Below are 25,024 nucleotides of genomic sequence, written 5' to 3'. Positions count from 1 at the left end.
TTGGTGACAGTGGTGATGATGTTGGTGGCAGTGGTAATGATGGTGATGATGGCAGTGGTGGTAATTATGTTGGTGGCAGTGGTGATGATGACGGTGATGGTGGTTGTAATGATGATGGTGGCAATGGTAATGATGATGGCAGTGGTGGTGATGATGATGGCAGTGGTGATGATGGTGATGATGGCAGTGGTGGTAATTATGTTGGTGGCAGTGGTGATGATGGTGATGATGGCAGTGGTGATGATGACGGTGATGATGATTGTGGCAGTGGTGATGAAGATGGTGATGATGGTTGTAATGATGATAATGGCAGTGGTGGTGGTGATGATGATGGCAGTAGTGGTGATGATGATGGTGGCAGTGGTGATGATGATGGCAGTGGTGATGATGATGATGATGGCAGTGGTGGTGATGATGATGGCAGTGGTGGTAATGATGATGATGGCAGTGGTGATGACGATGATGCTGATGACAACTGTGGAATGAGTGGCGGTAGAGATTGTGACATCTGTATTGGTGTTAATGACAGCGGTGATGATGGTGATCGTCACACATCGCGGTCGGCTACGTACGGCGTGAAAGAAGTTCAACATACATCGTTTCAGTAACAATTGCGACGACGACGATGATGATGATGATGGCGGAGGCGGTGGTGATGGTGACGACGTTGACAACAGCAGCTTCGGCGCTCACCTCGGCGCCTCTAAAACTCAACCGCCGCTCCACCAAGGCTGCTATCGTGGGCCACCATCGCCAAGAATTACTTTAGCGCAGAGATCTTCAGTAATTTTCAGGAGAGGTTGGGGAGGGGGCGAAGGGGGCCGCACCACACATTTGAAACCGCTGGGGGTTTGACAGCAGCACGATGATGATGGTGGTGGGCTGATTTCACCATCTGTGTATTGACGAAGGGGCCGCACTCAAGGCCACCCAAGGGGGCCTCCGGTGGGCCCGCGCGGGCGGGCGGGCGGGCGGGCGAGGGGGGCCTGCAATGAGGAAAGACCGCTCGGGCACAGTTTGGTCTCCGCGTCTCCGCGCTATTCTCGTGGGGCAAGGGGGTAGCGGGAAGGCTGCAAGGCGCTGGGAGGGGGGGGGGGTGCTGCTGCGTTGCACACGAGACGATCGTAGTCCCGAGTGTGCCCACCGAGACAGCGACGTCGCTCCTTATTTATTAGGGGGGGTGTAGGGGATTCCCAAACATCGAAAAGTACACATTTTTGCGGCTGCATATATTTTTTTTTAGATAAATTTTCATTTTTCCTTTCCTCCCCGCTCTCTCTGCCCAAATGTGTGGACCGCGCACTCCGTCCGGCACGCGGTGGCCTGCTCACGCTCCCTCCTCGTTTTCGAACGACGACTCCACCACGGCGTCTCTTCACCTCCAAATGCGAAGCAGTGGGCGCCGTTGCACTCATGCGGTTAACACAAAGACAAAAATACCCCGCCCCCGTATAGCCTCAACAGACTGTTGGGGCAAGTGCTGTTAGCGAGTGGCACCTATGAAGGCCAGCACGGCACGGCGCACGAGGGGGTGGGCGGCCAACACCGCGCGCGGCCGCCTTTGTCTCCCCCCAGTGCCAGATGATTTTACACACCGCACCAGGTACGGTTAACGCACGACCACACACACACACACGTATTCACCCAGCAGTATTAACCAGGGTGGCCCGTTGGCTCCGAACCGCGCACCTCCGCAACACGCTGTGAACACCGCAACCTTTGGGGGCCCCTCCACCCAACACCCCCTCTACCCCCCTACCCCCCCCCCCCCCCGCGACATCTACTTGCACGTGTGCACGTCGTAGACGCGTGTGCACTCCTGGCAGCTCACGTAGCAGCACCAGTGGAAGGCGCAGCGGCACTTGTCCCTGCGCCTCTCGGTGCGCGTGTTGTGCCCGCGGCCGCAGCAGAGGAGGTCGCAGCCGTCGATGCCGTGCGAGGTGAGGTTGCAGGCGCGGTCGCGCGTGCCGAACGAGCCCGTCTCCGGGTCGGGCTCGCAGAAGTTGGGCGACGTCTCGTAGTAGACGAGGTCGCCGTCGGTGGGCGGCTTGAAGAGGGGGTACTTGGGCCGCAGCGTCTCGACCCAGCCGCGCGACTCGCGGTGGCGCTCGACGAGCATCTCGGAGGCGCTGTCGTACTTGTCCTTGAGGTGGTCGCCGAGCGCGCGGAAGTCGGGCTGCGCGCCCCAGCAAGTCTTCACCTCGCAGCTGCCCGACAGGCCGTGGCACTTGCACTTGAGCTGCATGTGCTCCAGGATGGACTGGGGGTGGATGGGGGGGGGGGGTGGAAGGGAACCAGCGGCGTGTAAGTCACCTGGCGAGCACGCGGTGCGGTCACGGTGTAGTCACGGTGTGGTCGTGGTGTGGTCACGGTGTGGTCGTGGTGTGGTCACGGTGTAGTCGTGGTGTGGTCACGGTGTAGTAACGGTGTAGTGGTGTAGTCACGGTGTAGTCGTGGTGTGGTCACGGTGTAGTCGTGGTGTGGTCACGGTGTGGTCACGGTGTGGTCACGGTGTGGTCACGGTGTAGTCACGGTGTAGTCGTGGTGTAGTCACGGTGTAGTCGTGGTGTAGTGACGGTGTGGTCGTGGTGTGGTCGTGGTGTGGTCACGGTGTGGTCACGGTGTGGTCGTGGTGTGGTCACGGTGTAGTCGTGGTGTGGTCACGGTGTGGTCACGGTGTGGTCACGGTGTAGTCGTGGTGTGGTCACGGTGTGGTCACGGTGTGGTCACGGTGTGGTCACGGTGTAGTCGTGTAGTGACGGTGTGGTCACGGTGTAGTCGTGGTGTGGTCACGGTGTGGTCACGGTGTGATCGTGGTGTAGTGACGGTGTAGTCACGGTGTAGTCGTGGTGTGGTCACGGTGTGATCGTGGTGTAGTCGTGGTGTGGTCACGGTGTGGTCACGGTGTAGTCGTGGTGTGGTCACGGTGTGGTCACGGTGTGGTCACGGTGTGGTCACGGTGTAGTCGTGGTGTAGTCACGGTGTGGTCAGGGTGTAGTCACGGTGTAGTCGTGGTGTGGTCACGGTGTGATCACGGTGTGGTCACGGTGTAGTCACGGTGTGGTCACGGTGTGGTCACGGTGTAGTCGTGGTGTGGTCACGGTGTAGTCACGGTGTGGTCGTGGTGTGGTCAGGGTGTAGTCACGGTGTAGTCACGGTGTGGTCGTGGTGTGGTCAGGGTGTAGTCACGGTGTAGTCACGGTGTAGTCACGGTGTGGTCACGGTGTGGTCACGGTGTGGTCGTGGTGTGGTCACGGTGTAGTCGCGATGGAGTCGCGGTTAGCCACTGCCTCTGCTGCCTCTGCTGCTGCTAAGGCTATGAACCTGGCCACCACGAGTTCGATTCACGCTCGCGGCCAACGCCAGTGACGGCTATCGGAACCGGCCGTGGGCATCGCCGAGGTCGACTCAGCCGCAAATGAATACCCGGTGTAGCGGTATGTAGCAAACATCGCCGCTGGGGGGAGACAAAGGCGGCCGGGCGTGGTGCTGGCCAACCCACCACCCCCTCGTGTGCCGTGCGGACCTTCACAGGTTGCGACTCTCTAACAGCACTTGCCCCAACAGTCTGTGAAGACTATACGGGGGATCTCTGTCTCTGTAGTGACGCCGTTATCAGCTCGGCGGCGGTGCGGCAATCGGTCCGGGTGGGGGTGGGGGGTGGGCCCCCAATATTGGATGCCCCCCCCACAAATCCCAAGGTTGGCTGTCTAGGGGAGGGCCCCACGGCCCCACCCCCTCCCCCCTCGTAGCTTTGGCCACGCTCGTTACGCTACTGGGAAGGAAAAGAGGGAGGTAATATGTGGTCACTGGAGGTGGTGAGTGGGGTAAACTAAGGATCAATATGTGATCAATCTCGATTTTATATAAGATACTGATGAATAGGAATCAATAGCGACAACTATATGAAACTTGGAGCCAATTAGTGATCAATATTTACCTATAGGAAACTAATGCTCACTCAATAGGGGATCAATAGACAGATGTAGGGCACTTCGATCAATATGTGATCAGTATCCACCTTCACCAAACTAATGATCAATAGGAGATTAAATACAGATTTATGGCACTTGGTTAGAATAGGTGATCATTATGAATCTACATAAAACTCAGCAGGGGCTAAATAGTGCAATGGTGGTGGTGGGGTGCTCAATATTATCACGCGCAGTGGTGGGGTGGATGTGTGGAGCTTATGATCAATATTGATCACGCGCGGCGGTGATGGAGGTGGCGGTAGTGGTGAGTGTGTGGTGCTGGTGATCAATATTAATCAGTGTGGCGGTAGTGGTCGGCGTTTGTGTGGGCTTGTGATCAATATTGATCACGTGCGACAGCGGTGGTGGTGGTGGTGGTGATGGGCGTGTGGTGTTGGTGATCAATATTGCTCAGTGCGTCGGCAGTGGTCGGTGTTTGTGTGGTGGTCGTGATCAACATTGATCACGTGCGACGGCGATGGTGGCGGTGATGAGCGTGTGGTGCTGGTGGTCAATATTGCTCAGTGCGTCGGCAGTGGTCGGTGTTTGTGCGTGGTGGTCGTGATCAATATTGATCACGTGCGACGGCGATGGTGGCGGTGATGGGCGTGTGGTGCTGCTGGCCAACATTGCTCAGTGCGTCGGCAGTGGTCGGCGTTTGTGCGTGGTGGTCGTGATCACTATTGATCGCGTGCGGTAGCGCACCAGGCGGCCGGCCTCGTTGTTGTGCCGGTTCATGGCGGAGCGAGCGTCGGGCCGGTTCTCGCGCGCGTCGGCGAACTCTCTCGACACCATCACCCCGAAGTCGGCGTCCTCGCTGCATCCCCCCCACTTCCAGCCCTCCCCGGGGGGACCGCGATGCTTCGTGTCGCAGCCGCAGATGGCGGAAGCGCCCTCGGCGCACGCCCGAGTCACCGCGTAGCCCACGCCTGCCGAGGCGATGGCGTGCACGAAGGCCGACTCGCGTGTCGCTGCGACGGGCGGCCAGTTGAGGGTTGGGGGGGGAGGGGGTAGGGGAAGGAACAGAGATGCCGTACGTGCGCACGTGTTTTGCCACAATCGGGATCGGCGTGGTTATTTCATGCCAAGGAGGAATCCGACGAGCTGTGAAGCTCTTTCTTTCAAGGGGATGTCCAGTAGTCGCGTGTCTGTTCCCATGTCTGTTCGTCCGTCTTTCCTAATTCCATTCATCCGTCCATTTATTCATAAAATCCATTGCCCGTCCATCCATCTGTTATCCCGTCAATCCATTCGTCCACCCGTCAATCCATCCGTTCACCCGTCAATCCATCCGTTCTCCCGTCAATCCATCCGTTCACCCGTCCATCCATCCAGTTCAGCCGTCAATCCATCCGTTCACCCGTCAATCCATCCGTTCACCCGTCAATCCATCCGTTCACCCGTCAATCCATCCGTTCACCCGTCCATCCATCCAGTTCACCCGTCAATCCATCCAGTTCACCCGTCCATCCATCCAGTTCACCCGTCAATCCATCTGTTCACCCGTCTGTCCATCCCATTCGAACATCCATCCGTAAGACGGTGGGGCCATCGGTCACGAGGAACTTGCCGAACCTCGTCGAGAAGGAGCGGAGGCGCAGTGCTTAGCGCACTGGACTGCACTGCGAGCCTGGCATTGTTGTTATTGTTGCAGTTTCCCGCGTTGCACCTGGGAAATCCCTTGAGATGCAAACATTTATTTTTGCACGACTGCCCACGTTGTCCATTGACACGCGCATCGCAAGCACGATAAACTATTTTTTTTAATTCATAATAAAAGTTTTTGGGTTAGATCGCGTTTATTTATAAATGTGTCGTAACCCTCCACCACCCGACACGGCCAATCAGCAAAAAAAAAAGTGTCACGTTGACAAAAGACAAATAATTCACTACTTCAGCCCACCGGTGTGTTGAAGAGTTAATCCACATTTACAGTTTGAGTACGACGTTTCGCTGGTAAATACATCCAGCATCATCGGGCAATTCGCCAGAATCGTAAAGCCCTCGCTTGCTCCCGTTTTTTATATAGAGCAGCAGGGTGATGTCATCACTTAACTCATATCAGGTGAAGTGATTAGAGGCGGAGGGGGGGGGGCTATTGTAATTATTTAATCGATTAGTAATCAGTCATTGGTTATGATTAGTAATGAGTTGTAGATTAGTAATTCTTTAAATGTAATGTGTATTATTTAATAATACGCTTCCAGGCCGCACTTGGAGGGTTACGACACATTTATAAATAAACGCGATCTAACCCAAAAACTTTTATTATGAATAATATTGGTCGCGAAAGCCTACGTGTTAAACTATTTTTTTTTATTTTACCACATCAGGCCCACTGAGCTATAAAGCTCTTTTTCAGACGCGACCTGGCCATCACAAACGATAGCTCAACGAAGCGGCTTATCCTGTGATGCTCTAAACACATGTTGATTCTAAATGTGGAGGGGAAAACCGGAGGACTCAGAGAAAAAAACACTCCACTACGGGGAGAGTGACATACGAACTCCAAATGTACAGCAGGCGTCCAAGGTTCAGGATCGAACCCAGGACCCTCCTGCATACCAGGCGAGGGAGTTAACATCTCTGTAAGTCTCACGGAGACACACAGAGAGACACATAGACATACATAAACATAGACTAAAGATAGAATGCGAAACAGCGACACGACAGGAACTCTATCTTTACTGAAGCCCTCTCGCCATGGGCAGCAGCGGAATCTCTCCTCTCTCATCATCATCATCATCACCCTCTCATCATCATCATCACCCTATCATCATTATCACCCTCTCATCATCCCAGGGCCGTCCATAGGGGGGAAGTCTTACATTCGACACCGTGACGTCGAATCGTGGGCCACAACCCCCCCCCCCCAAATTGCGGGGCTCGGGGCAGTCGCCCCGATTTGCCGTACCCTGCCCCCTTCCCGCGGTGCGCCACATGTGAATAGATGCAGAGCTCTGTATATATATCTCTGTATGTTGAACTTCTTTTGCACCGTACTTAGCCCACCGTGCTCATCGGAGAGCTTAAAAACACAACGCAGAGACAATTAAACTAACTGGCAATGGCCGTGAACGCCTTGGCCTATCAGGACCCTGCTGGTACAGGAGTCTTCAGTCGCAGTGCGGCTTTCATGGGGTAAATCAGTTGTTGTGATTGTTGTGATTGTTGTGATTCATGCGCGACCATACACAACCAGGTCCGTTGTGGGACCCTCTATTGTGTGAGGCTGGGCGGGGGGGGGGGAGCCCCCTCTAACTCTGGAAAACCCTGGTTCTAGTCGCAGACCCAGGTGTGTGTACCACCCCCCTCCTTCACCTCCCCCCCTCCTTCACCTCCCCCTTTCCCTCCCCCCACTTTCCCATCCCTCCCCCACTTCCCCCCCACCTCCCCCCCCCTCATTCCCCCACCTCCCCCCTCCCTCCCCCACCTCCTCCCCCCTCCCTCCCCCTTGTCCCTCCTCCCTCCCCCACCTCCCCCCTCCCTCCCCCACCTCCCCCCTCCCTCCCCCACCTCCCCACCCCCAGCACCGCCGCCCACCTTTGTCGAGCACCGGCCCGAAGATGGCGAGGCTGTCGCTGAGCGTGGTGCAGTTCCAGCGCCGCCCGCGGAACTGGTGCTGGCACTCCTGGATGCCCAGCTTGAGGCCCTCCGCCACGCTGGGCATCAGCTCCAGGTAGTTGCGGCAGAAGCGCAGCTGCTTGGGCACGAGGCCCGGGATGGAGGCGCACAGCACGGGCTGGGAGCCCAGAGCCGCGTATTGGTTTCCCACGGCCAGAGACCTGTGGAGTCATGGTCAAGACAAAGACAAAGATTCCACACTCCCCGTAATAGCCTTAGCGAACTGATGGGGCAAGGGGAGGAGGGGGGGGTGGCCAGCAGCCACGCCCGATCGCCTTTGTCTCCCCAGTGGCGATGTTTACACACCGCACCAGGTACTCATGTGGAGGCTGAGTCGACCTAGGGGAGACCCAGGACCGGTTCGGATAATCGTCACCGGTGTTGGCCGCGAGCGGGAATCGAACTCGGGTAGCAGGGTTCGGAGCGCAGCGCTAACCGTTGCGCCACCGCTCCCCATAATCCACCACTGCCACCATCACCACCCATCACGGACCGACGGACGGAGAGGGGAGTAGGGATAAGACGCTCAGTGATCGAGCGAGTGAGTGGGAGAATTAATGAGTGAATGAATAAGAGACACGTGGGCCAAAATGAGTGGAAGATTAGTAGAGACACGTGGAGCAGAAGGAATGATTGAGTGAGAAAAACGTGGTGCAGAATTCACGAATCAATGAGAGAGGCGCATGAGGCAGACTGAATGAATGAAACACTCTGAGCAGAATGAATTATGGAGTAATTTAATTAATGACAAATAACGTGCAGCATAATTTATTAATGAGAAAAACGTGGAACTGAATTAATGAGCTACTTGGAGCAGAATGAAGGAATATACCAGGAAAACGTGGGTCAGAATGAATGAATAAGAGGCACATGGAGAAGAATGAATGAGACGCTTGGAGCAGAATGAAGGCATACAAGGAAACGCGTGTAGCAGAATGAATAAATAACTGAACGAGAGAGGTATACGGAACGAAACACGTGAATTTAATGAACGAGATACGCGCGGAGTCGATGCACGTAAGAACGAAAAAAAACTATCGCAGCAGAATGAGAGAGAGAGAGAGACGTGGAACACGATGAATGAATCACGTGAATGACAGCGCGGTGCACACAGAGAGGCGGTAAGAACTCATCAGTCAGATCAGAATCGGCAGCCGTCGTAACAGCAATGTTAAAATTATCAAAAGTGCCTCGCGTTATACTATAGCCATCAGCAGCAGCAGAACTAATCGCAGTGGCATCATCGGCAGCAGCAGCAGTAATATTACCAGCGTAGGCAGTGACACAACAGTGATCATTAGCAGCAGCATCATCATGAGATCCGTGTCATCGGCGTCAGTGTTGAGCATTATCCGTTCAGATATTCGCCACTGATGTCGACGGTGAGTGGGAATCGAACTCGGGTCGCCGGGTTCGTAGCGCCGCGCTCTAGCCACTGCGTTACCGCTACCCACACACACATACACGGTATGTATGTATACACAAAGACAAACTGTCGGGGCAAGTGCTGCTAACGGGCACGGCACACGAGGGGGTGGGTTGCCAGCACCACGCCCGGCCGCCTTTGCCTCCCCAGTGGCGATGTTTACACACCGCACCAGGTACTCATTTGAGGCTGAGTCGACCTAAGGAAGGCCCAGAAACGGTTCAGATAATCGACACTGGTGTTGACCGTGATCGGGAATCGAACCCAGATAACAGGGTTCACAGTGTAGCGGGCTAACCGCTGCACCACCGCTCCCCACAGACGCACACACAGACACACATTTCTCAACCGACCTCACGCACTTTACACAGAGCGCGTATTAAAATCGCTTGGAACAGTGACGCAGCGAGTCGACACACGTGCTGCCCCCCCTCTCCCCCCCCCCCCCCCCCCCCACTGCCGACAACGAAGAACCCCAACAGCCTATAACACCTGTTACGCCACGGTAAGTATCCCATGTTTGTGCTGTCCAGGCTGGGGGCCTGCGGAGCTTCCGAGATCTGCCGGGATGGGGCGCGCTCCCCGTGATCTGGCCACGCTTCCCGGTCCTCGGCATTGGAGCGCAGAGGGTGACTCGTACGTCAGACGCTTTGACGATGTGGGGTGGTTGCCCCTGGCATAACGGTGATCAACCACTGACCGGACCTGCAATCCAGAAGGCGCGGCGGTTCGATTGCATCTCCCGGCTGTGAAGTTGACACTGTGGCATTGGCTTTCGAGTAAACCTACGTTCGGAGTTGACCGCGTATATGGATAATGTTCATTGTATAAAACAAGTGGTACACTGACAGGGAAAATGGAACGACGATATGAAGAAGAGACGCCACGGTGGCTAGGAGATGTTAACTACCTCGCCTGGTATACAGGAGGTCGTAGGTTCGATCCCGACCCTGACGCCTGCTGTATATTTGGAGTTTTGCGTGTCTCTCTCTCATCATCATCACGGTGGCAAGGAGATGTTAACTACCTTGCCTGGTATACTGGAGGTCGTAGGTTCGATCCAGACCCTGACGCCTGCTGCTGTATATTTGGAGTTTTGCGTGTCTCTCTTTCATCATCATCACGGTGGCTAGGAGATGTTAACTACCTCGCCTGGTATACAGGAGGTCGTGTCTCTCTCTCTGTCTCTCTCCCTGTAGTCGCGTGGAGTTTTCGCCGGGTCCTCCGGTTTTTCCCACCGCATTTCGAATCAACGTCACCACGCGTTTAGAGTATTTGGCTGCTACAAAATGTCCACGTGATAAGCCTCTTGGTTGAGCTATCACTTGTGGCCAGGTCGCCTCTGAATAAGTCGTATAGCTCGGCAGGACTGACCTGGTAAAATAAAAATAAAAAGTTTAGTTGAGTTCAGAAAAGTTAGCGGTCTTGGCAGGACGCATCAGCGCTGGAAGGGACGGCGATGGTGGTAATGATGGTGATGATGTTGATGATGGTGATTATGGTGGCGATGTTGGTCATGATGCTGATGGTCATCATGGTGATGACGATGGTGATGGTGATGATGATGATGGTGACAATAATGGTGATGATGATGGTGAAAATTATGGTGATTATGTTGATGATGATGATGGTGATGTTGATGACATTAATGATGGTGCCGATGTTGATAATGATGGTGATGATGTTGATGATGGTGATGATGTTGATGATGATGGTGATGTTGATGACGTTGATGATGGTGCTGATGTTGATGATGTTGAAAATGGTGACGACGATGGTGATGTTGATGACGTTAATGATGTTGATGATGATGGAGATGATGATGTTGATGATGACGGGCCGGTGGTCGAGACTCGTGACGGAGTGAGGCAGCGAGCCATAGTGTACGGACCACCGCAGAGATGGAGCAATGAAATGAGCGAATGTGCGGGAGTGGCGTGGATCGCGACATCGCGTGAGCCGCGAGGGATGGCGAACGAGGAGAGACAAAGGCGGCCGGGCGTGGTGCTGGCCATCAATGCGTGCCATGCCGGATTTCATAGGTGCTCCTCGCTGACAGCACTTGCCCCCCCAAAATGGTAAGGCTATACGGGGAATATTTGTCTTGTATATGTATGGATGCAAATATACGTGCATTGGTGTGTTATTATATATGTGTGTGTATAAGTGTGTGACAGCAGTACATATGCGTGCTGTGTGTGTATATTGTATTGTATTGGGGAGCGGTCAGTGTTGTGGTTAGCGCACTGTGCTACGCACCCGGCGATCCGAGTTCGATTCCCGATCACGGCCAACATCGGTGACGGTTATCCGAACCGGTCCTGGGCCTCTCCTAGGTCGACTCAGCCTCGAATGAGTACCTGGTGCGGTGCGTAAAAACATCGCCACTGGGGAGACAAAGGCGGCCGGGTGTGGTGCTGGCCACCCACCCCCTCGTGCGCTGTGCCGGCCTTCATAGGTGTTCGCTAACAGCACTTGCCCCAACAGTCTGTTAAGGCTACACGGGGGATCTTTGTCTTTGAAGTGAGGAGCGGTTATTGTTGCGGTTAGCGCTACGCTGCGCTACGAACCCGGCGACCCGAGTTCGATTCCCGCTCACGGCCCCCAAAACCGGTGACGATTATCAGAACGGATCCCGGTCTTCCCCTAGGTCGACTCAGCCACAAATGAGTATACTGTATCGTGCGATGTGTGAACATCAGCCACTTGGGATGCATAGCCGGTCGGCCGTGGTACTGGCCACCCATAGCACGTAGTTTGTCAAGGCTATACGGGGGATCTTTGCCTTTGCTTGTGAGATGGAGCGGTGACATCGCGCAGAAGATGGCTTTCGGTAAGGGCGAGTTGACGCATCCATCCAGCAGTGAAGAGACCATGGCTGATGATACCGATGGACGATTGATGATGATAACGAATGTATATATATATACACATACATATAACTACGCGCGTGTAATATATGTGTGTTGTATACGTACGCATACGGAATGTGTGCATGGGTGTTCCCTAACAGCACTTGCCCCAACAGACTGTCTTAGGCTATACGGGAGAGCTTTGTCTTGTGTGTCTATATTCGTGCGACTGAGCAATACAATAACATCATACGCAGAAGTGAGATCGATCGTGGATATTCTCCAGCAGTTGATAGACCATGGGCTACAAATATTTACACTTTAAAACAATTAGTACAAAACTAACTTTACGATGCATTCGTTTTTTTTTGCTAATCGGGAGTTAATTGGATTTCTCAAAACTTTTTGACCACGTATATATATTTTATGATCGTATAACGATCCCGTATAATGCAATGAGATGCTTTCAATTAGTCGTAGCCAGCAACCGTCCTTATCAAGGCCCGTTGGATGAAACGTCAAAAATACAGTTTCTTCTTACCGGCAAGAAATAAAGGAAAGCATTAAAATCGTCAGCAACAGCCATGTTCCATCCACTGCTGGGTGAATGACTCCACACAGTCGCCATCCACAGCACCACGTAGACTGTTAATTATTACTAATGTTGTCACGTATTCTGTAACATTTATGCTGCAGCGGCAACACTTACATTCGGTTTTGTATTACATGGTACTGCAACAACAATACGTGGCTAATTTGGGTATCCATCTGCAATGTTATTCCGCATGCTACTCATTGTGTACACACATATATATACATACTTGTCCTTAAATGGCACGCGACTATCTCACGTTTAGCTCTGGCCGTGCGCAATGCATGTACGGCGGTAAATTTCGCCGAAATATCAACCCATTTTTTTCGTTCGTATTACATTTGCGGCGACGACGAAAGGCTCGCGGTGACCAACTCCGATTTCATTGTATTATCTTTTATTTTAGTTTCTATCTAAACGTGACTTTACCGAAAGAACCAAGAATGTTAATTCCCGCCGAAGAGTTCTCAAAGCGTCCGTCGCTGCCGCCGCCGCCGCCGCCGCTGAAAGCGTGACAGCACCATGGAGAGTGATGTCGTCTCACGAGATGACACTTGGTGATAGGTTGCGTTTTGATTAGCGGGCGCCCGTGGCTAGAGTTGAACCTGTGAGAGCCTTACTCGGCGGCTAGGTAGTCGGGTTGACACATTCGTCGTCGTTGTTGTTGTTGCATTACCGGGACCCGCGAGACCATCGACTGGCTGAATTTGAGCACAGCGACGCTCGAGGTAAGTCGACGCTTCTCAGCAGCACATGCGAGCATTTACACATTTACGTATTTACCAATCGTGGAACCCACAAAAGACGACCCAGCCGAGTGTGATAGTGCAAGGGGGAGTGGGGTGTGATCATCCTTCTCACGTTCAGTTTAAGAGCGACGCTCAAGCCGATAGAAAGCGGACCGATCCCACTTCGCAAACTCGACATCACGAACAGGAGATGTCATCTCGTCGAATTCGCTAAACAACAACACCAACAACAACAAAGTCATCAATATTTCAAGAGCACGCAATGCGATGTGAATACAACGTGACGTTGTTTGGTGGTGGTGGTGGTGGTGGTGTTGGTGGTTCCTTAATCACTAAAGTTGCGCAGCAGTTCGCCTTTGAAGAGCCCCATACGGCTCCGTGAGCCGCCGTCCCCCCTCGCCGAAGAGCCGCGTGTCGGCTCCGTGATCGGCTCCTAAGCCGCAGGTTCGCCGACCTCTGCGCTCCACCCGCGTGCCCGAAGGCGACTCGCCCGGATAGTTTGCATGATCTCGTCAGCCTGCTGCGCGTGTTCTCGAATAATAATCATACTTTATATGAGTTTTTTTAGTTTTGCTGGCACGCCGACTGGCGGGAGCGAGGGACGGACGGTGACGTCCAAAGCGCGTGCGCGTTTCTCATTACTATTTTCATGAATCGAATAAAGTCGTTTTATGACACAATTGCAATCGGCAACTATTTAAACTGTTCGCGTAGCTTTTGTTTGTTTGTATATATATATGTGTGTACGTATTTATTCTTTCCACTATGGGTACTGAACATACATTGCACGGTGCTGGAATTATGATGAACGACGGGAACATTGTCTCCCATCTACATATTTACAGAGAGATAGGGAGAGGTGGGCGGCAGGAAGGGGAGGAGGAATTCGTGGTTCTAGAGGACGCAACGGCAACACAGAAAAACCCATCATCACAGCAACTGTTGAGAATTATTCGAGATGCGCGATTCGGGCCCGGACGGCGTCGCGGTCACCAGGATGTGCGGGAGTCGGAACTACGGAATGGCAGCCAAAGGAGGGAGCGGGAGAGAGAGGAGGAACCCCACCGATCGGGGGAGACGGAGCGTGGTGCGCGACACCCTTTGCAGGATCGCTACATCGCGAGAGTGGTGCGTGCGAGATGGATGGCCATCGTCCAGCAGTGGAGGGATCGTGACTTGCTGCTGATGATGATGTACGTACGAATAAAGAAGAGAAAGTGTATTATGTAATATAATTCGTTTGCAAAAAATATTTTACATATATACAGTATAGATTCATATATATACTGTATTTAGACAACGTATCAGTCGTGTAGAACTGCATGGCTATACGGAGAGCCAGGATAGTTAATCCGGTAACCGGTTACCGCATTCCACAATAGTACGTCATGAACCGGTAACCGATTCACGTGGATTTTGTTGTTGTTGAGTGGCCGCTCCCCACGTGTGTGTGTGTCTGTGTGTGTGTGTGTCTGTGTGTGTGTGTGTCTGTGTGTGTGTGTCTGTGTCTCACACAGCGCAGTGCGGTAACCATTACATCAGTTATCCAAAGCGAAGCATGTCACGTTATGTTTGCTCTTACAGACAATACGGTCAAAAAAAACGGTTTTAACCGGTTTCATTCTTGCGGTTACCGGTAAAGATTTTAACAACCCGACTACCTAGCCGCCGAGTAAGGCCTCGCCGGTTCAACGCTAGCCACGGGCGCCCGCTAATCAAAACGCACCCTATCATTAAGTGTCATCTCGTGAGACGACATCACCCTCTGGTGCTGCCACGCTTTCAGCAGCAGCAGCGGAGGCGGCGGCAACAGACGCTTTGTGGCAACTCTTCGGCAGCAGTTGGCCACCGCGAGCCTCTCGTCGTCGCCACAAATGTAATGCGGAATTTGAAGAAGAAAAAAAAGTGGCGGTGACAATTCACCTGAAAAGTCCCGCCGTATGCATTGTTGCGACGAGCGATGAAGAGATTGGTGGTGAGCGCCGGAGTCTCGGGGAACGTGGCGCAGTGGTGAGCGCAATCCGATAACCAAACCCCCCCTCTTCCGAACCGAGTCCGATTCCTAGTCCACAAAGCTGCTCCCCCCCACACCACCACGCACACATTGTAGCAAACGGGTCAGCGTCTCTACGGTATTTTAATAAATTTATCATCGGTCATGTTCAGTCCACTGCTGGATGAAGGTCCCCCCCCGCACTCCATCTCCATCGGGTCCGCGATGTCCGACTGAGAGCCACGTGATTTGCAATACGTTGTTAGACAAAGACTAAACATCGCACTATAGCCTCCACAGGCTATTTGGGGTAAGTGCTGTTAGCGAGCGCCTATGAAGGGCGGCACGGCGCACGAGGCCAACACCGCGCCCGGCCGTTCCATTGCTCACACATCGCACCGGGTCCTCGTTTCAGGCTGAGTCGACCTTGGAGAGGCCTGGGACCGGTTCAAATATTCGTCAATGATGTTGGCCGTGAGCGGGAATCAAACTCGTGGTGGTCGGTTTCTTAGCTGAGCGCACTAACCACTGCGCTACCCCTCCCCACACATGAATGTACACACGGATACAAAGACAAAGATCCCCCGTATAGCCTGTAATAGTCTGTAATAGACTGTTGGGGCAAGTCCTGTTAGCGAACACCTACTGTACGAAGGCCGGTACGGCACACGCCCGGCCGCCGTTGTCTCCCTAGCGCAATGTCTACACACCGCACCGCGTACTCATTTGAGGCTGAGTCGACCTAGGGGAGGCCCCAGAACCGGTTCAGATAATCGTCACTGGGTTTTCGCCGCGAGCGGGAATCGAACCCGGGACGCCAGGTTCGTAGCGCAGCCTAGCGCTAACCGCTAGACTACCGCTCCTCCACTTTAATGCACACATACACAGATATGTATTTACGCACAGACACATCGGAATGTGGCCGAGTGGGGTTAGCGCTGCAGGCTCTGTGTGTGTGTGTAGCGGAGTCTCCAGACCTGTTAGCGTCGCGGTTAGAGCTCGGGTTCCGGGGATAGAATACGCGCCAAGAATAACGACTAATGTGAGGCTATGGGATTCGCATTTACCGCTAACTTGCTTTAAGGGCAGGTTGCTCGAGTTTGTTTTCGCTCGGGCTGGCTTTGTCGTTTGTACGATAGAACCTCGTGGTCCTAACGAACCGGTCCGGAGTTTTCTCGCGCTTAGAACCAATGCCGCTGTGAATCGCGCGCTCCCAGAAACAAGCCACGTTGCCGCTGATGGGATACGGTGAGGCAAGGCAGACCTCGCTTAGCGAACCAAGACCTCGTTCCCGGGGACAGTGGGCGCCCGTCGAATCAGCGTTGTGCGGGGTCGCGCTAAGCGAGGCCTGCATGTATTTACTACGTGGAGGCGATGGGGGGGGGGGGGGGTGACATGACGCAAGGTTACCGCTATCGGCTATGTGGTGGACCGCAGAGCAGCAGTACAGCAGCATCCCATTGTTGTACGGTACTCCAACTGCACTCCTATTGCCCCTACGTCTCACCGAACCCAGCGTCGGGACATCAGCGTCAAATCAACGTCACGACGACCCCGGTGCTGGCTTAAGGAGGCCATCATCCAGCAGTGGATTTGAAATACCGGCCTGTGGGGTGTGTGTGTGTAACGGGTGTGTGTGTATAACGGGTGTGTGTGTATAACGGGTGTGTGTGTATGTAACGGGTGTGTGTGTGTGTGTGTAAAAGGTGTGTATGTGTGTGTAAGGGGTGTGTGTATGTGTGTGTAACGGGTGTGTGCGTGTGTGTAACGGGTATGTGTGTGTGTAACGGGTGTGTGTGTAACAGGTGTGTATGTAAGTGTAACATGTGTGTGTAACGGGTGTGTGTTTGTAACGGGTGTGGGCGTGTGTGTAACGGGTGTGTATGTGTGTGTAACATGTGTGTGTAACGGGTGTGTGTGTGTGTGTAACAGGCGTGTGTGTGTGTAACGGAGGTGTGTGTGTAACGGGTGTGTGTGTGTAACGGGTGTGTATGTGTGTGTAATATGTGTGTGTAACGGGTGTGTGTGTTTGTAACAGGAGTGTGTGTGTGTGTAACGGGTGTGTGTGTGTAACAGGTGTATGTGTGTGTAACGGGTGTGTGTGTGTGTGTAACAGGTGTGTATGTGTGTGTAATGGGTGTGTGTATGTATGTGTAACGGCTGTGTGCGTGTGTGTAACGGGTGTGTGTGTGTAACGGGTGTGTGCGTGTGTGTAACGGGTGTGTATGTGTGTGTGTGTAACGGGTGTGTGTGTGTGTGTAACGGAGGTGTGTGTGTAACGGGTGTGTGTGTGTGTAACGGGTGTGTATGTGTGTGTGTAACGTGTGTGTAACAGGCGTGTGTGTGTGTAACGGAGGTGTGTGTGTGTGTCTCACTCGTCACGTGACAACACCCGTAGCTCATTACTGAGACTCAACTGCCGCAGGCGACGCGCGCTGCTTCTTGTGAGTTCAAAGGCAAAGGCAAAGATGCCGCGTGTAGCTTGCGTAGACTGTCGGGTCAAGTGCTGGTAGTGAGAATCTATTGAAGCTGGCACGGCGCACGAGTGGGTTGGGGGTTAAGGGGGTGGATAGGTACGACACCCGGCCGCCTTTGTATCCCCCACTGCTGATGTTTACACACGGCACCAGGTACGCAAGGCTGCAGACGCGGCTACGTCTCGCGACTCCATGTGCAAAGATCCATGTCCCTCTCTCTGCGCCACGCGAGACGGGTTCACCAATCATCGGACTCGTGCAGCGTGTAATGTAGTAATTTGCGTGTTTACGGAGAATCGTAAACGGCCAAAGGCGTGGTGGTTCGCGAGCATTATAAATGTCCACGTTCGTATGGCCGAGGGCAGTACAACAGTACTGCAAACCCACGGATAAAACTTCCACTCATCTTTACGACTGATTTTCTCTCCAGAACAATTTTGTTTATCTTTATCGACCTCCCTGTGTGATGATCGGCTGATAAGGGGGCTGAGTCACGCAACTCACGGGCACAGCCGTTATGGATTGTAGGCAGAGCAGCGGTGGCACTGCGGTTAGCGCACTGCGGGGTGAACTCGCCATTCCCGAGTTTGATTGCTGGTCACGGCGTAACGAGACTCCTACCCTGGGTCTCTTGGGTATCTTACCCTGGTCACACAAAATCAACTCGAACCTGTTCGTGACCCTACGCCCTGCGTCACCAACTCTGCCTTGACCAGCGTGGTGAAGTATGGCCCATAAGCCGCATGGCCGACACGGCGTGGGGAGGACTTCATCTGGCAGTGGATTGACAATGGATGGAAATTATTGAACAGGCGACGGTTCTGACGCTAGGGTTGAGGAATTCTAAGCTGCTCAATTTAAACACCGGATTTGATAATAAAAAAAACTAAATCGACAAATTGGTTAATAATTAAAAAAATCATTTAAAACATTTTAATTAGTAATTGTAGATAGTCATTATCTTTTTAGGGGGGGGGGGGGTGGGTTTAGGGGAGCGGTGGCGCAGTGGTTAGCGCACCGCGTTCCGTACCCGGGAGGACCAGCCTCTCCGTTCGACTCCTGGTCACGGGTTTAACGCCGGCTGGCGAGTGACGACCAATTAAGCGGCCATGCGTCGCTAAGCCCGCACCTGCCTTTATTCAACAACCCGCGTTGACCAGAGTGGTGAAGTATGGTCAACAACAACAACAACAAAAAACGCCGACTACCGACAGAGCGACCTTCACACGCAGCAGTAGATTGACAAAGGGACGGCGATATGAATCGTCCCATGTCTGAACCTTCACCGTAATTATATTTATTACGTCTAACACGTAAGCTTTCGCCATCAATATTATCCATATTAGAGTCGGGGGTGGGGGGGAGGTTGGGTTAGAACGCGTAAATTTAGTAACTATAAATTTTTATTTAAAGCTTTCGTGACTGCAGGGATTCTTATTCTTGGTTCTTTCGGTAAAGTCACGTAGAAGAGAAACAATAAAATAATAAAAATATAAAACAATAATATTCTCACGACGTTTCGACCGCAACACAAGCAGGCATCATCAGGTGTGAAAACCACAGCAAGAAATTTTTCAAATTGTGTGTGTGGTTTTCACACCTGATGATGACTGCTTGTAGTTGCGGTCGAAACGTCACGATAATTTTATTGTTTTGTATTTTAATTATTTTATTGTTTCCCTTCTACGTGCATTTACCGAAAGAACCAAGAATATAGTAACTATAGTTACTAATTAGCATGCATGGGCCTCTATTCATATAAATGTGTCTCTATTGGCCTCTGTATCTCTATGTCTCTTATTGGTCTCTATGCATCTCTATTGGTCTCTGTGTATCTCTATGTGTCTCTATGTATCTATGTATCTATATGGGTCTCTATGTAATCCATACGTGTCTCTATGTATCTTTGTATCTCTATGGGTCTCTATGCATCTCGACGTGTCTCTATGTATCTATGGATCTCTATGGGTCTCTATGCATCTCGACGTGTCTCTATGTATCTCTATGGGTCTCTATGTAATTTCTACGAGTCTCTGTGCGTCTATGTATCTATATGGGTCTCTATGTAATATCTACGAGTCTCTATGTATCTTTTTATTGCTATGGGTCTCTATGTAATCTCTACGAGTCTCTGTGTATCTATGTATCTCTATGGGTCTCTATGTAATCTCTACGAGTCTCTATGTATCTATGTATCTCTATGGGTCTCTTTGGGATCTCCATACAATCTCTATGAGTCTCTGCGTGTCTCCATGGGTTTACTTTGTGGTTACACGGTAATGGTTGCTCGACCGCTATCGCATTGCCTGGGACGAACTTTGGCCGGTGCCTCGCGAGACCGAGGAGGTTTGTGAGCCATCGGGGCTGCTAGGCTGTGATGATGGGTCGAGCGCAGGGCTTAATTAATGTACCACCGCTGACACTTAAAGGAAGGATAGTCATAACAACCGTATGTAATAGCGCACAGGAGTTATTAGCATGCACAGTGAAAATTCATTTCAGTTTGTTTCGCTGTTAGATGGTGTGCTATGATATATAACGGGGCTGTACACACACACACGAAAGAATCGAGTACCATTTACAGACGCAACTACGACATCCAATATACATGGACGCGCTAACACACACACACACAGATGCCCCGTGAAGCCCGCACAGACTGCTGGGGCGAGTGCTGTTAGCGAGCACCTATTAAGTTTCGGCACGGATGCACGAGGAGGATGGTGTGGCCAACTCCACGCCCGGCCGCCTTTGTCTCCCCGGTGCTGATGTTTACACACCGGGCCGGGTACCCATTCGAGGCTGAGTCGACCTAGGGGAGGCCCTGGAAATCGAACTCGTGTCACCGGGTTCGTAGCGCAGAGCAGCGCTGACCGCTGACCGCTGCACCCAACGCTGCTCACAATTACACAGCACGCATCGATGGTGAAGACATGACACAAGACAAAGATCTCTCCGTATCGCCTTAACACACTTTGTGGGGAAAGTGCCGCTAGCGGGGAGCACCTATTAAAAGTCGGGCACGTCATACGCCGGGCGAGGTGGGGGGGGGGGGATTGGTGGCCAGAACCACGCCCGGCCGCCTTTGTATCTCCTCGCGGGCGATGTTTACACACCCCGCAGCAGCTTTGCTCATCCGAGGGACTAAATTGACCGAGGGGAGGCCACCGAACGCGCACGCGCCGCGAGCCGCAGTTAATGTTGAGCGAAAAAAGCTTCGGCATGGCGTTGCGGCGAGAGACGGACGGCGTCACCCCGTGGTCTGCGGCGATCAACTCCACATGCGGCGAACGAAAGTCGTTCAGAGACACGCGCGGACGACGTCGATGTCGCGTTAAAAGGTCCCCGACATCGCATGTCAACCTCCGATTGAGAGAGCGGTTGGGCTACGTACGGCGCGAAAGACGGTTCAACATACACACGTGCATGCAATCTCCGCGACAATTGAAACAATGACGAGACCACCACGTGGTTTATAACCGAACCAACAATTACGTACGGACCGCAACAGTTGCGACCCACACGGACGGACTCGTCCCACCACGCCTCTTGATAATCTCCGGTCGCGTTCTTTACAGAAGTAAGACGCACGCGCCGGTGTATCCGGCCACAACAACATAAACAACAACAACGACAACAACAACAACAACAACAAAATCGCTGACGAGTTTCGCGCGCGCACAGCGTTCACGTCTCCAGCGCATCGCTGGCTTCGCTTGTCGGGGGCTGTTACGGGGGGAGCGGCGGTGCAGCGGTTAGCGCAACCAACCCCGCTACGAACTCGGAATCACCCCATTTCGATTCCCGTTCACGAGCAGTAGCAGCGGCGTGATTGTTTGAACAGGTCCCGGGCCTCCCCTAGGTCTACTCGGCCTTAATATTGTGTCACCTGATGCGGTGCGTTTTTTTTAACATCAGCACCGGGGAGACAAATGGGGTGGGACGTGGGTGCTGGCTACTCACCCCCCCCCGTGTGCCGTGCCGGCTACTCGCTAACGGCACTTGCCCCAACAGTCTGTTAAAGCTACACGGGGGATCTTTGTCTGTTTTGTGATGATGTCGGTTACAACGTAAATGATAATCGGGATAAAATATCGAGTCGAGTTTGTGTGTTCGTGTGTCTGTGTGCATCGCTGTGTGTATTGTACGTGTATATTATGCGTGTGTGTATATATCGCGGTGTAGGTTGTTTGTGGTATACATGTATGTGGGGAGCGGTGGTGCAGCGGTTAGCGCGCTACGAACCCGGCGACCCGAGTTCAATCCCGCTCATGGCTAACACCAGTGACGATTATCTGAACCGGTCCTGGGCCTCCCCTAGGTCGACTCAGCCTCAAATGAGTACCTGGTGCGATGTGTAAACATCGCCACTCGGAAGAAAAAGGCGGCCAGGTGTTGTGCTGGCCACCCACCCCCTCGTGTGCCGTGCCGGCCTTCATAGGTGCTCACAAACAGCACTCGCCCCAACAGTCTCTTAAGGCTATACGGGGGATCTTTGTCTTGGTGTATGTTTGTGTGTCGTTGACATTACAATGATGATTATTGCAATTTCATAACACAACAAGTTGTTTCCCCACTCACGAAATCGTCCACCAATTCATTCACTGTTCACTCATTCACTCACTCCGCTCACCATGGTTCTTTGCTAAGCAGATCACGGCATCGTTTGACACGATCATTCGCTCACTCACTCATTCACTCACCCAATCACCCACCCACTAAAGCATTCACTTAGTTACTCGCTCGCTCCTTCACTCAATCACCGAACTATTGGCTACAACGCTCACTAAAATCGCCCACTCACTCAACTCACTAAATCACTCACTGGCCCAGTATATCGCTCGCTTATCAAATCACTCACTGGCCCACATAGCCACTCACCCGATCACTAAAGCATTCACTAAATAACTCGTAAATCACTAAACCATTCGCTAAGTCACTCGCTAAATTACTCAGTCGCTCAGCAAATAACTCACACACTCACTAAATGACTGCGGCCGTCTGGAACACTCTTTCTGTCAATATTGACAAACTAATTTCTTTAGAACTGATTAGCACGGTTAGCTACGTACGGTGCGAAAGAAGTTCAACGTAAATACATACCTACAAATCACACTCGCTAAATCTCTCAGTAAATGTCTTCTCGCTCACGCACTTAATCACCCAGTCCCGCATTCACTCATTAAATCGCTAAACCACTCCCTCGTAAAAATGTTGGACTCGCTCACTCAACGGCTCACCCAGATACACCTTCAGTCATTTAATGATTTAGTCTTCATTGCAGTTGCTAAGACTCACCTTACACTCATCAACTCACTCAGCCGCTCGCTCACGTGCTCTCACTCTCTCACCTAGCAATCGAATCATCCGTTTCTACACTTCCACGCTCACCACAGCCGTCCGCTCATCTTCACAATAGCTCACTAGCCCACCTACTCACCCGCTCACGCACTCACCTACACACTCACTCACATACTCACTCATCCAAGCACTCACTCACCCACGCAATCACCAAGGCACTCACCCACCTACCCACGCACCCAACTACACACTCACCTACTCACTCACCCACGCACTCACTTAACTATCCACTCACCCACCCACGCAATCACCAAGTCACTCACTCACCTACCCACGCACCCAACTACACACTCACCTACTCACTCACTCACCACCAGTGTGGGTAGGCGCACAGGCCCTGGTTCACCACCTGCACCAACATCAACACGAGCAGCGCCAAGGGCAGGCGACAACCACGCGGAGACGAAGACGACGACGATGATGATGATGACGAAGAAGAAGAAGAGGAAGAAGAAGATGGGGATAACTTGCTGGCCATGATGAACTTTATCTCCGTGGTCCGGGAGTTTGAGTGGCGCCCGATGTCGACGAGCCGAGTGGGGTGATGGGAATCACCAGGAGTCTCAAACGCGGGTGAGTAGTCGTGTGATGGGAAGGGGATGGAGAGGTAGGTGATGGTGCTGCTGCTGCTGATGATGGTGTTGATGATGTTGGGAGTGATGATGCTGCTGCTGGTGATGAAGACGATGGTGATTACACAAGTTACGCTGCTGTTGTTGATGACGATGCTGCTGCTGCTGATGATGTCGACTCGATTAATGTTGCTGATACTGATATGTCCGTGTGCTGATGATGATGCGCGTTATAGCGCAAGCGATGATGATGCTGATGATGATACGATAGTGCTGATGAAGATTCGATGGCGCTGCTGAGAATGTTACCGAAAGTTATTACTCAAGATACGCTCCTCCTGCTGATGTTGTCCCTGCTACTGATGACAACGACACGACGCTGATGATTAACGGAGGCCCGATTCGAGTTATCACACCGATCACTGTGCTGATGATGTGGCGATCGACGGTGCCGATGGTGACCTTAATGACAGTCCAGGTGATTGCGCAGATGTTGCTACAGACGATGGCACAGGTGGCGATGCAGTGGCGTTAAGCGTGATTTGTATAAGGCGGCTGTCCTATATGCCAGTGTCTCTGTTTTTCTCTCTGTGTCTCTCGTCCTGTCTCTCTCTCTCTGTCTGTCTGTTCCTGTCTGTCTCTCTCCTTCTGTGTCTCTGTCTCTCTGTGTGTATGTCCCTGTCTCTCTCTCAATGTGTCTCTGTCCCTCTGTGTATCTCTTCCTGTCTGTCTGTCCGTCTCTCCCAATGTATCTCTGTCTCTCTCCGTGTCTCTCTCCGTGTCTCTTCCTGTCTCTCTCTCTCTTTCGTGCTTTGCAGACGGGGGGGGGGGGCGACTCTCACAATCTGCACGATTTTGCCCGAGGAGAAAAAGAGAAAAAGGAGGAGGCGGAGGGAGAAGACGGGGGTAGATTTCGACTAAGACCACTACAAAGACAAAGATCCCCCGTTTAGCCTTAACGGACTTTTTGGGGCAAGTGCTGCTAGCGAGACCACTACACGCACATGCATACACAACGCTCGCACACACACACACTCCCACTTACTCTCGCACTCTCACTCAGACACCGCTGGGAGCGAATTGCGCAGCTCAATTGTAAACTCGCCGATGATCGGTGGGGCTGTCCTAAGCAAATTATGCCCCCCCCCCTCCTCCTCCCCAAAACAACACACACACACACAGCCAGGATTCTTGAATGGGCAGGGAAAGGAGGAGGAGATAGAAGGAGGAGGATAAGTAGTAGGAGATTCTTTTTTTTCATAAAATTGTCATAGACTCCCTGCTGATTCGGTCTCCATGGCTTCTTCAAGCAGGGCCATAACGAAGTCTGCGTCACTTCTCAGGCGCTCTGCCACAAAGCGAGAGGAGGGGTGGGGGCTGCAATGGATACGTGGAGGCGTCAGT

The 25,024-nt window shown here is 52.6% G+C and overlaps 1 protein-coding gene across 1 annotated transcript; it reads right to left on the bottom strand.

Moving 5' to 3' along the window:
* Positions 1-1,778: 1,778 nt before the first annotated feature.
* On the bottom strand, positions 1,779-24,760 carry LOC116943765 (proto-oncogene Wnt-3). The gene is made up of 4 exons (XM_032956969.2): positions 23,360-24,760; positions 7,518-7,759; positions 4,680-4,945; positions 1,779-2,260 (listed from the first exon to the last, which is right to left on the bottom strand). The coding sequence occupies exons 1-4, from the start codon at positions 23,524-23,526 to the stop codon at positions 1,781-1,783; spliced, it is 1,155 nt and encodes a 384-aa protein (XP_032812860.2). The 5' UTR covers positions 23,527-24,760; the 3' UTR covers positions 1,779-1,780.
* Between the last annotated feature and the right edge of the window lie 264 nt (positions 24,761-25,024).

This window comes from Petromyzon marinus, chromosome 19 (assembly GCF_048934315.1).
Source record: "Petromyzon marinus isolate PM22_M1 ecotype Great Lakes invasive population chromosome 19, UKy_Petmar_22M1.pri1.0, whole genome shotgun sequence".
Classification (NCBI taxonomy): domain Eukaryota; kingdom Metazoa; phylum Chordata; class Hyperoartia; order Petromyzontiformes; family Petromyzontidae; genus Petromyzon; species Petromyzon marinus.
This window is presented reverse-complemented; position numbering and strand designations above follow the sequence as displayed.

Excerpts from the sequence above, each read along its gene's own strand:
- LOC116943765 (XM_032956969.2), bottom strand. The coding sequence starts at position 23,526 with ATGGCCAGCAAGTTATCCCCATCTTCTTCTTCCTCTTCTTCTTCTTCG. Across the intron at positions 7,760-23,359 it reads TGCGCCTACCCACACTGGTG|GTCTCTGGCCGTGGGAAACC; the intron begins GTGAGTGAGTGA and ends ATGACTCCACAG. Across the intron at positions 4,946-7,517 it reads CGGGCCGGTGCTCGACAAAG|CGACACGCGAGTCGGCCTTC; the intron begins GTGGGCGGCGGT and ends CGCCCGTCGCAG.